The sequence below is a fragment of the Diaphorina citri genome, unplaced genomic scaffold (genome assembly GCF_000475195.1).
Source record: "Diaphorina citri unplaced genomic scaffold, Diaci psyllid genome assembly version 1.1 scaffold2535, whole genome shotgun sequence".
Classification (NCBI taxonomy): Eukaryota; Metazoa; Arthropoda; class Insecta; order Hemiptera; family Psyllidae; genus Diaphorina; species Diaphorina citri.
This window is the reverse complement of record NW_007379955.1, coordinates 11,917-24,251: the sequence shown is the minus strand read 5'-3', so window position 1 is coordinate 24,251 and position 12,335 is coordinate 11,917. Positions and strand designations below refer to the sequence as shown.

At 38.7% G+C, this 12,335-nt stretch overlaps 1 protein-coding gene across 1 annotated transcript in view; it reads right to left on the bottom strand.

The window, feature by feature from the left end:
• The window catches only part of LOC103519102, a 15,818-nt gene extending 4,642 nt beyond the window's left edge, over positions 1–11,176 (bottom strand). Inside the window, exons 1-15 of the mRNA XM_026830705.1 lie at positions 10,800–11,176; positions 10,142–10,304; positions 9,700–9,825; positions 9,162–9,406; positions 8,343–8,539; positions 8,219–8,299; positions 5,633–6,487; positions 5,392–5,488; positions 4,740–4,858; positions 3,802–3,863; positions 3,154–3,619; positions 2,601–2,804; positions 1,659–2,039; positions 494–757; positions 153–312 (exon numbers count right to left, since the gene is read on the bottom strand). Coding sequence (XP_026686506.1) covers positions 153–312; positions 494–757; positions 1,659–2,039; positions 2,601–2,804; positions 3,154–3,619; positions 3,802–3,863; positions 4,740–4,858; positions 5,392–5,488; positions 5,633–6,487; positions 8,219–8,299; positions 8,343–8,539; positions 9,162–9,406; positions 9,700–9,825; positions 10,142–10,304; positions 10,800–11,020 — 3,641 coding nt within the window. The 5' untranslated portion in view covers positions 11,021–11,176. The remainder of the gene's footprint in view (positions 1–152; positions 313–493; positions 758–1,658; positions 2,040–2,600; positions 2,805–3,153; positions 3,620–3,801; positions 3,864–4,739; positions 4,859–5,391; positions 5,489–5,632; positions 6,488–8,218; positions 8,300–8,342; positions 8,540–9,161; positions 9,407–9,699; positions 9,826–10,141; positions 10,305–10,799) is intronic.
• Between the last annotated feature and the right edge of the window lie 1,159 nt (positions 11,177–12,335).

Below are 12,335 nucleotides of genomic sequence, written 5' to 3'. Positions count from 1 at the left end.
ATGAGAGGCGCCCTTTCTCGCCCCCCCCCCCCCCCCCCCCCCCCTCGAGCCTATAGGTAGGAGATACCTATAAAAAATAATAATTAAAAAAAAATAAATAAAAAAACAATGATACACATGATACACCCATCTCGAAAAAAACCAATACTTACCTAGTCTCCGCAAGTGTTTCACTCTCTGTTTCATCAGTCTTTTCTTCAGTTTCATTTCTGTTTTCTTTATCATCTCTATCCGGGTTTTCACTTTTCTCTTTCTCTTTCCGATCTTTGTTGGATTGAGATGATTTGGTGTTGGCTTGTTTGATTGAAACCCCTGTTGGATTGAAAAAAAAAAAGAAAAGAAAACAAGATTATATATACAGGGTGGTTCGTGATTTGCGAACCACGCTTATATCTCAGAAACGGCTGGGAATTAAGGAATGAAATAAACGGCATCATATTTTTTGTAATTTCCTCAGAAGCACTCCCATTTTTGGCACTTTTGGCTTTCTTACCACCATTTTTTGTGCCATCTTTAGCGCTGCCTTTTGTTTTTCCACTTTTGGCAGCGCCATTTTTTGTACTTTCGCCGTTTGCAGTGTCTGTGCTTTCATTGTGGGTTCCGTGTGTATGTTTCCCATTGGCGAGTTTGTCATTTTTGGCATTTCCATCGGTATTGCTGTTTTTTGTTCTCTTGTTTGAACTACGGTTGTTAGGGTCATTTTGTGACTTTGTACTGCTGGTTGGGTTGTCAGCGGTGTTTTCGCCCATTTCAATGTCTGGGTTGTCTTCGGTTATACTTGTGGGCACATAGCCGATGGAATCTCGAATTCCTCTGCGTCTAGTCCCGGTCCTGATTATCGCCTCAGTGAACTGCGCATTGATAGTATTCAAAATGGTTCCAAGTGGTTTGAAAGAGGATTTAGGAATCGACCTTTTATTAAAAATATTTTCCCAATTGCAACTCCTCCATTGGTACTCGATTAGGTGAGCTTTTTCATTAGAACGACAATTAAAAATTTAATTTTCGACCTTTTAAAGTTACTTTTTCGGAGTTTCGACCTCAGATTTGGATTTTTCACAACATTGTACGTAGGAATCGACCTTTCATTAAAAATATTTTCCCAATTGCAACTCCTCCATTGGTACTCGATTTCAACAGTTTACCTTCTGGTGTTCTCGTTTTAACCCAGCACTTAAAATGGGGAAGTATTTTGTCTCTTCTTGCCCATCTCATGAGGGACATATTACCTAAGACATGGGAATGCTACGACACAGACCACACGAGTCAAAGCAGTTGTTTCATTTCTACGAAATAAAAACGGCGGTGAAACACACACACACACACACAAAAAAAAAAAAAAAAAAAAAAAAAAAAAAAAAAAGGGGAAAAAGTTGAATAGGCCATAACTCTGGCCCTGGTTGTTGGATCGAGCTCAAACTTGTACCAAAGAACCATTTTTTTAAGGTCTTTGATATGATGTATCACAAGAAGGGGGTTCTTATTGAAGATTATAAAGTTGGCGCCCTGGGGAGCCAACTTTAAAGAAGACTACCAATCTTTGTCCAATCAACACGAAATAAAAAAAATCTCCCAACCTTAGTCCAGTAAATAGAATAGAATAGAATATACCTTGTTTATACTACCAGCATAGGACTGAAAAGTCCCTTTACTCTCGCAGTCTAAACAAGGTCTTGGAGTTCTGGAGAGTAAAGACATTACTGGATTGTTGCAAAGACATTTCTGGATTGTTGAGAACCAATGTTTCTGATGAAAACGTTGCTGGTGGATTACTGGATTGTTGCAAAAACATTTCTGGACTGTTGAGAACCAATGTTTCTGATGAAAACGTTGCTGGTGGATTACTGGATTGTTGCAAAAGCATTTCTGGATTGTTGAGAACCAATGTTTCTGATGAAAACCTTGCTGGTGGGCGCCTACTAACACTAATACGCACCTCTCGTCCACTCGTTCCCATCGTTCAGCACACATCCACAGCCAGTCCAAAGTTACAATACGAATGTTCTTACGTCTCTTAGCTTCGTTCACTTTGGCCGTGCCTGGAAACAAATTTGAAATGAAATAAATCAGTGAGAAACTTGATAAAATATAAAATTTGCAAAATTCTAAATTCCTTGAAAAAAAAATCTAATGAAATAACTCCAAAAATGTCATAAATACATTACTTTTTTTGTCCGTTTCGGCCTCAAAGGACCACGGAATTGTTAACTCTATGGTTGTTTCTGCTTTTTCTTGTGCCAGTGTTCATTCCTTCATTCTTAAAGAATAATAGTGCTTATTTATACTGCTCGCATCGGACTGAAAAGTCGCTTTACTCCAGCAGTAGGCTATTACTATTATTGTGGTCAAATTCTCAAATTATATTGAGGATAAAATTCCATACCTCGGCTGTTACCAGGCGAGCGCCTTGACCACTACACCACCGTACCACCGAGGTAGTTAGGGAATGGTCGGTTTTCTCTCCTAAGACCACTTGTTAATTTATCATAGATTAATTAATCAATCAATCACTAAATTGGTAAGTAGATGTTTTTTTTTTACTATAACAATTCATTCAGAAGCACATTAAAAATAGAGCTAAGCATAAATTCCTCACTTACCCGTTCGAACTGCGACCAAATGCGTTGTTGCCGTCACGATCTGATCGCTCACCTCCGCCCCGAGCGATCTGGCAACACTGTACGCCTTATTATCCTCCAGTCGCATCTTACTCGGTACCACTCCGCTAAATACAAGGTGACATGCGGACAGCACAGTGCTTCGCATAGCGGGAATAATACACTTGAGATCAGGCAACGTTCCGTCTAGACAACGAGAGGAAACAAAAAATAGAGGAAGCAAACAACATATTTAAATTCTCAGAAAACTAGAAGAAAACACCGCAAAGTTTTACCAAATACAATAATAATGCATATTTAGATTCTTAGAAAAAAGCCCTAAAAAACGACTGTAAAGTGTAAAAACATTTAAATTCTCAGAAAACTATAATAAAACCAAATTAAAGACATTTAAAGTCTTGGAAAACTCTGTAAATACATTTATATTCTTAGAAATCTAAAAGAAAACATTTAAATTATTATAAATTTAGAAGAAAACGCTGTAAAGACATTTAAATTTTTCCTCCATCTTACATTACGTATACATTGATCTTACCTTTCATTTGATCCAAACTGGTATAGAATTTCTCATGGATGTGTTTGAGGATTTCTTCCAAGTATAGCAGGTAGTCATCTACTTCTTCTACTTCAATAAGGTCATCTTGGCTTTCCTTTTTATCTAACTCGGTATTTTCACTGATAACACTGTCTTTTTTTGTAATTTCTTCAGAAGCACTCCCATTTTTGGCACTTTTGGCTTTCGTACCACCATTTTTTGTGCCATCTTTAGCGCTGCCTTTTGTTTTTCCACTTTTGGCAGCGCCATTTTTTGTTCTTTCGCCGTTTGCAGTGTCTGTGCCTTCATTGTGGCTTCCGTGTGTATGTTTCCCATTGGTGAGTTTGTCATTTTTTGCATTTCCATCGTTATTGCTGTCTTTTGTTCTCTTGTTTGAACTCCGGTTGTTAGGGTCGTTTTGTGACTTTGTACTGCTGGTTGAGTTGTCAGCGGTGTTTTCGCCCATTTGTTTGCAGTGTCTGTGCATTCATTGTAGGTTCCGTGTGTATGTTTCCCATTGGTGAGTTTGTCATTTTTGGCATTTCCATCGGTATTGCTGTTTTTTGTTCTCTTGTTTGAACTCCGGTTGTTAGGGTCGTTTTGTGACTTTGTACTGCTGGTTGAGTTGTCAGCGGTGTTTTCGCCCATTTCAATATCTGGGTTGTCTTCGGTTATACTTGTGGGCACATAGCCGATGGAATCTCGAATTCCTTGGTGCATTGATGTCCCCCGTATGACGGAAGAAGTGGTACGGCTTAACATGGATCAGATTCAACGCATAGTTCCAAACGTCCTCTCTGTCGTCTATGATACACACCATGTTGTCACCGCATGGAAATAATGCTCTGCAGAGAAAAAAAAATAACACTATGGGTCAGTACCTAAACAGTAGAACTAATTCAGCAAAAGAGTAAGAGACCAATAAAGACCCAATACAGTCCAAAATGTGATGTGTGATCGGAATATTTTCTTTTTATGTAGTTATAGGGGTTTATCTGCACCGAGGGGGGTTGATGGTCCCTAGGAAAGTATACCTGGCCCATACCAAAATGCAGTAAACCATCATGAGCACTTGTGCTTTTCTTTTGAAGCCTAATAAAGCCTTTGTAACCTCCAGCTAACCAGGCTGGTTAGGGTTTTCGAATTCCTGGAAATCAAATCAAAGGGAGACGGTTAACCCAGTAGTTACGCGCTTGGTTGCCATGCAGAAGGTTCTGTGTTTGAATCCAACAGTTGAAAAAAAAATAATAAAAATAAAAGCACTCGTATTTCGATTGTAAATATTTCAACAGGTTAATTTTTGGTGTTTTCCTGTTGACCCAGCAATGGGCGATAAGGGACAATACTTCTCCTGTTGACCAAACAGGAGAAGTATTGTCCCTTATCGTCCGTCTGATGAGAGACATACTACGGGATGGGCATTCGTAAATCCGTACAAAGTTAACCCATCTTTTGGCATGCTACGACACATTGCTGCGAAATGCGAAGGTGGTGAAACACTTTTTTTTTAAATCTTATTATTATGTTAATCTTTTGTGCCGCGTCCATTTTTGTTTAGGACCATTGCACTGCTTAATATCTCTTACCTGGTGGTATATATTCAACATCCATAGGTTTAGGTGTGTACTCGAGCTCATCAGTCTTGGTGGGTGTGTATTGGGGAGTGTCTTCCAGACACTTACCACTGGGGACTGGAGGGACATATCTGGAACAATCGAACCAAGTATGTATGTATTACCAGGTGTTCTTATGTCTGGTCAGGTTTGGTTATAAATCGATTTAAAAATAAACCTTATTTACTGACATCACAACATAATATGCTAAAATTGGATTTTTCACAACTTTTTTTCTCTCTCTCTCTCTCTCTCGCTTTAAAACGTAGGAATCGATCTTTAATTAATTATTATTTTTATCCAAATTCAACAGTTCCCTCATTCAAAACAAAACACGACTGTCCAGTTTTGGTCAGAATAATTCAAACAATTTATGAAAAATAATGTTGTTGTTTACTAATGCAATCCTTTGATTATTATGTCATTTTCCTACGCGCGTCCCAATATTTTCCTACAATATCATTGCTGGCTTCCACGACAGGGCAAGTAATTAAGTGTGCTGCATTCATGGGTGATTGATGTGAGCATAATTGGCATATTGGGGAGTCAGCACAGCCAATTCTGTGAAGGTGCTCTGACAAGCAGTCATGAAAAACAATAACTCCATATAAAAATGGCTACTTACTCTTCAAGCAGCGAAGCTTTCGACGGAACATAAACATCTTCAGAACTCTCTGCCGTTTTTGCTGAAGATTCGGACGGCACATATTCCAAGCTGTCACCTTTATTTGTACAAAAATAATAACTCCATATAAAAATGGCTACTTACTCTTCAAGCAGCGACGCTTTTGATGGAACATAAACATCTTCAGAACTCTCTGCCGTTTTTGCTGAAGATTCGGACGGCACATATTCCAAGCTGTCACCTTTATTTGTACTAGATGGTACATACTCCAATTCTTCTGTCTTGCTTGATGGTACATACTTCAATTCCACTTCGTCCACTTTATTTGTACTGGAAGGTATATATTCTAATTTATCATCTTTAATAGTACTGGAAGGTACATATTCTAAGTCAACTTTTTTGGTACTGGATGGTACATATTCCAAATTTTCATCACCTTTTTTGGTACTAGAAGGTACATATTCTAATTTATTATCGCTTTTAGTACTAGACGGTACGTACTCCAATTCATCCTCTTTTTTGGCACTAGATGGTACATATTCAGTACTTGTTGGTACATATTCCATTTTCTCACTCTTATTCGTACTAGTCGGTACATATTCTAAACCATCGTTATTTGTACTAGAAAGTACTTTTCCACTAGTACTAGATGGTACGTAATCTAAGTCTTCATCTTTTTTGGTACTAGAAAGTGCATTTCGAATAGTACTAGAAGGTACATATTCAGTACTTGATGGTACATACTTCAATTCCATTTCGTCTTTTCTTGTACTTTCTGGTACATATTCCGTACTTGATGGTACATACTTCAATTCCATTTCGTCTTTTTTTGTACTTTCTGGTACATATTCCGTACTTGAAGGTACATATTTCAATTCCATGTCTTCTTTTTTCGTACTAGTCGGTACATATTCAACATCCATTTTGGTCACAGTTGGTACATATTCCGTACTTTCGTCTTTTGTCCTCGTTGGTACATAGGCTAATTCGTCTTTAGTAATAAGAGTAGAGGAAGGTATATATACGATATCATCTTGTTGACTGGTTACTGATGGTACATATTCTGAATCGGAGTGTTTGGAAGAATTTGAAGATCCTATAGACAAAAAAATATCATCAATAGAATAGAATAGAATAGACAATAGAATATACCTAGACCGCGCTTATAAGGCGCTAGGTCGCGGGTTCGATTCCCGCTCAAACTTTATCCAAAACAGGTAAGGTTCGTTCTCGGAACGGCTGGCTTTCTCCTATCCTGTCCTCCTTGTCTCTTCGATTTCGGGACGATGAATTCCATTATTCTTTAAACTTTAAAATTGTAATGACAACAGTAATAAAATTATAATCATCAAGTGGACATTATTCCCATCACCACCTCAGAAATAAATGCAAGCGTTAGGGACCGTTTTACGAACCTTCTTCTTCACCCACAATTGGCGGAAATATTTGGCGTAGGATTTGGCGGACTTGGCGTCGTCCCGAGTTTGGCCGCCAACAGCTCCATTATTCTTTAAACTTTAAAATTGTAATGACAATTTTGCAACAGTAATAAAATTATAATCAACAAGTGGACATTATTCCCATCACCACCTCAGAAATAAATGCAAGCGTTAGGGGCCGTTTTACGAACCTTCTTCTTCACCCACAATTGGCGGAAATATTTGGAGTAGGATTTGGCGGACTTGGCATCGTCCCGAGTTTGGCCGCCAACAGCTGCAAGTGGACACGCCAGTAGGGCGGCATTAACGTTAGGTGGAAAAGAAGGCCTTACGGGAATTTTTTTTTTAGCAAGCTTCGCATTTTTTACAAGTGAAAGAAACAAAAATGTAAAACAAAGGAAGCCATGTGTGTGTCCCCTTATCCTTTCCTTTTCAATTTGTTTTAACAAGTCGTGTGTTATCAGCTTAATGGGAGATCTTGTTCTGAGCTAAATAAAGTTCCAAGAGTCTAAATAAAGCACTACTTAAGAACTTTTTTTTTAAGAGGTTTGACAGAGGGAACTGTAACTACTATGGTCTTATCGTCCCGAAATCGAAGAGAGAAGGAAGACAGGATATCAACCAACCAACCAATCAATCGATCAATCAATCATATGCCAGCTAAGTTAGCTTGGAGGGTAGTACACCTGGGCAAGCTCTAGATCGCGGGTTCGGTTCCCGCCTGGGACGAACTTTATGGTAACTTTATGGTATGGTATACTTTATGGCTGGCTGTCTCCTATTGTCATCTCTTCGATATTAATAAAATAAAATATTTCTTTTCTATTCCCTTCCAGCCTGGTTAGCTTGGTTGGTAGTGCGTCTGCCTTGTAAGCGCTAGGCCGCGAGTTCGATTCCCGCCCGGGGAGGATTTTATCCTGGTGGGATAATGTTCGTTCTCGGAACGGCTGGCTTTCTCCTATCCTGTCTTCCTTCTTTCTTCGATTTCGGGACGAGGTTCTGTGTTTGAATCCAACAGTTTGAAAAAAAAGCACTCGTATTTCGATTGTAAATATTTCAACAGGTTAATTTTTGGTGTTTTCCTGTTGACCCAGCAATGGGCAATAAGGGACAATACTTCTCCTGTTGACCAAACAGGAGAAGTATTGTCCCTTATCGTCCGTCTGATGAGAATGATAAGATAAGATAAGAATGAGAGACATACAACGGGATGGGCATTCGTAAATCCGTACAAAGTTAACCAATCTTTTGGCATGCTACGACACGCTTCATTGCTGCGAAATGCGAAGGTGGTGAAACACTTTTTTTTAAAAATCTCATTATTATGTTAATTTTTTGTGCCGCGTCCATTTTTGTTTAGGACCATTGCACTGCTTAATATCTCTTACCTGGTGGTACATATTCAACATCCATAGGTTTAGGTGTGTACTCGAGCTCTTCAGTCTTGGTGGGTGTGTATTGGGGAGTGTCTTCCAGACACTTACCAGAAAAAAAAAAAATCAATACCCTTACCTTTGGCAAGCTGAGCACACGTATACCCCTCTGAGTCATCATTGTCCTCCTTCCTAAGTCCGGGCGGTGCATTGATATCCCCCGTATGACGGAAGAAGTGATATGGCTTAACATGGATCAGATTCAACGCATAGTTCCAAACGTCCTCTCTGTCGTCTATGATACACACCATGTTATCACCGCATGGAAATAATGCTCTGTAGAGAAAAAAAAAAAATAACACTATGGGTCAGTACCTAAACAGTAGAACTCATTCAGCAAAAGAGTAAAAGACCAATAAAGACCCAATACAGTCCAAAATGTGATGTGTGATCGGAATATTTTCTTTCTATGTAGTTATAGGGGTTTATCTGCACCGAGGGGGGTTGATGGTCCCTAGGAAAGTATACCTGGCCCATACCAAAACGCAGTAAACCATCATGAGCACTTGTGCTTTTCTTTTGAAGCCTAATAAAGCCTTTGTAACCTCCAGCTAACCAGGCTGGTTAGGGTTTGGCTGCTCTGATCCCTATTTATAATCCCACAGCAAGACACTTGTCTGCTAACTGTTTAAGGTCCCCAACCATACCATTTCTTTTATAGGGCCATTATTCCCCCAATAAAGGAAGGAGTAGGAGGAGTTTCAAACAGGTTTACTTTGCGGTTTAACCCCAGTACTCACTTGAGGTTGGCCGTTTTCGAGTGTGCATCAAAACACTCGTCCCGGGACAAAATCCACAACCATACCATTTCTTTTATAGGGTCATTATTCCCCCAATAAAGGAAGGAGTAGGAGGAGTTTTAAAAAGGTTTACTTTGCGGTTTAACCCCAGTACTCACTTGAGGTTGGCCGTTTTCGAGTGTGCATCAAAACACTCGTCCCGGGACAGAATCCTATGACTGAAATATTTGCGCTGCCGATCTAGGAAGTGCGCAATCTGGTGAGCGTAGTTGCGCGACCCAAACGTACAGATGTGCAGTTCGAACCATTGGCTGATGGAGGCAAGGAATTGGTGTGTTCCGGGGCGAAGCCGAGTGTGATACCAGGGGGAACGGGCTCCGTTTAGCTGGAAATGGTGAATGTCCTATGGAGGGGAGAAGAGTAAGAGGAAAATGAAGAGGGACAACCAAAAAGAACCAAGAATTGTTATTATTATTTTTAGAACTTTAACACTTGTGAGAAGCCTGAGACAGTTTGTTATTGACCATAGAATCAAAAAGGCAATACAAATGGGAATAGGTTACTTAATATGGTCTTTTCTTTGAGCTTATGGTAGGTTGTACTTTTTTTTTTTTTTTTTGTCTGCAGTGTCTAGCTACAGGAATTTCAATTGTGTTAAGCATATAAAATATAAGACCAGAAGGTGCCTTTACTCACCTTAATGTTGGGAGGAATGTTATCGTTGGTGGTGTGAATTAGAGTTTGATCCAAATCAACGAGGAGAACCAGTTTCCGATCCTTGATTAGACGGGTTTCATCTGCTCTGCCCAAGATTTGTGCTTGCTAGAAGAGTACAAAGCACAGAAAGTATATTAAGATTTTCATCTTTGTCTTTTCCCACGTACAGATGGGGTCAGCATTTTTTGTTACCCTCCCAATCAACCCCAATTAGAGTAATTGCTTTGGGCTGACATTTGGTTTTTTGGCTATAATTTTTTTTTTAGGAGTGGATGCCCTTTGCACTCAACCTTTGCTATTTCCTTAGCAAGGGAAATTTCAGGCTGGTATACTCCCTGTTTAAAGTCCCCCAGCCAAAATAAGCTGGTCTACTCCCTGTTTAATGTCCAACAGCTAAATAATTTTCAAATTATATACTTACTTCTTTGCTGACTTTTAGGCTGGGAATAGAGTGTACCATAGGTATTGAGGCCTCGGTGGAACATCTCTTGTCTTCTTTTTGCAAGTCAAAACCACACTCGGCACAGAGGTCATTCATTACTGTAGAATGAGAGCATCCACTTTTATATGTGTACAAGCCCTCCCTGCAATCAAATAATAAATGATCAATACTTGTTCAGAAGTCATATCAATCAAAAATTATTACAAAAGGTGCTGTCACAAATGAGCAGTGACCAGTGTTACTGTGTGGTTAGGTTAAACATAAAGAGAAGTTTTCATAATTTGGGCAGTGACCAGTATTATTATAGGGTTGCAATAAACACAACTTTCTTTTTCGTTGTAGAGGCTTCTGAATAATTAATGCAATTTTGTTCCCCCTGCCATTGTTGTACTAAAAATGCTGCAACCAGTCCAATGCATACAGACACACTTGTACTGCCTACCTATTCTATTGAGTGTAGAAAAGGCCCAACAGTTCTGTTGAGTGTAAAAACTTTTTCAAGTAGTTTTATGTGGCATAATGTGTGAGAAGTCACCAAAAACAGTCAAAAAAGTTGGTTTTTTACTCTTGCCACTAAATGGTCAGCTTGGAATCAGAAATTCAAAACTGAACCTAAACACTTCACTCGGACACTTACCCTGGTTGCACAACATCACCTTCCTTGACCAAAATCTTTCCGAGGACACCCGCATCTTTTGCCTTCAGTTGCTTGGTCTTCTTTTTGGACGAATTAAATTCTACATGATAGAACAGAATGATTTTTCCTTCATACAGGGAAGTCCCTTCTTTGAGCTTGATTTTGGATATTTGAACTGCGGTTTTTTCACCGTTGGTCACCAAATTGCTTTGGTCACTCATTGTAAGATGTTCGGCCCACTTTAAGGAAATGGTCGTAGGTGAAGCTTTAGCATAGTGTTAGAGGCATTTTTGGTGCATACTGAGAAAGCCAAAAGAAAATTGGATGGAAAACTGGGGGAAAAACTGAATCTAAAGAAAAGGAAAATTCAAATTTCAAAATTTTAAAGGTTATGCTTATGTTGTTTTGATTTTACTTTGTGAAATATCGTACATTTTTGTACGGTAATCCCCAAATTGTGTACGATAATTCCCTCTTTTTCTACGATTTTCCCTTGCAATCTGACAACGTTGCATCTCTGCACAACGATCCTAGCGGGAGAAACCCAAAACTAAAGTTGTAAACAAATCCTTATCAACTTTTCTTATCTCCAAAACGAAAAAAGTCTGTGAAAAACCGTAAAATGTGATAAAACCGTCATAAAAGTGTTTTCCACAGTTCAAATCCACACTAGTTTAAAGTTCAAATTCCTTGAAAAACACAGGTTGAATACTTTCCGTTTCTACGCTTATCTTGTTATCATTGGTCTTGGGACTTGCGAATACGTAACTAAACTACCTGTGCTCTGTTTATTGTGATTAAGAGTCGATAACTAAAAAGTAGGTACCGCCCACTTGTTATTTGTTGCCTATTCATCTGCTAAAAACAAGCTGTAAATTAGGTCCACCAGGTGGCAGTATTTCAAAAAATAATTTAGAGTGAGTTAATATTTCCATTTGAAAGTGTTTAGGTGTTTGATTTAGCCAGCACTTTAATTTTGACTTGCTCGTTGTAGGTTCTGTGGAGTGCTCAATTGAGCCGCCTCCAAAGAGAAGCAGTTTTCTGACCTTTACATTACACTTTCCTAAGGGACATAGAGTGATTGTTAGAATGAAAATGGACTCCTAACACACCCTCTTTTGCTCCCTTTTTCAGCTTTAGTTTTTATATAGGTACATATATTTTTTTCTTCTTTTTTTTTAATTTAAAGCAGGGTCTATTAATTGTATTTATTTTTGAAAATATTGTACCAAATACATGAGACCTTGCTTTAGGACTGCGGGAGTAAAGGGACTTTTCAGACTCATTTCTGGCGAGTATAAGCAGGGTATATTCTATATCTATTCTATTTCTTTTTGTTTGTTCAGGCATCAAAATAATAGTAAAAAAAAATAAACCAAAATGGACACGCACACAAAGGATCAAGAAGAGCCTGCATTATAACTATAACATACAGAAATTCATCCAGTATCATGTCCAAGAAAAAATCTAATTTTTATTTAGTGGTCAAAGTTGCTCTGTTAGAACTTATCCCTTTTTAGTTCTTTTTATTTTGTC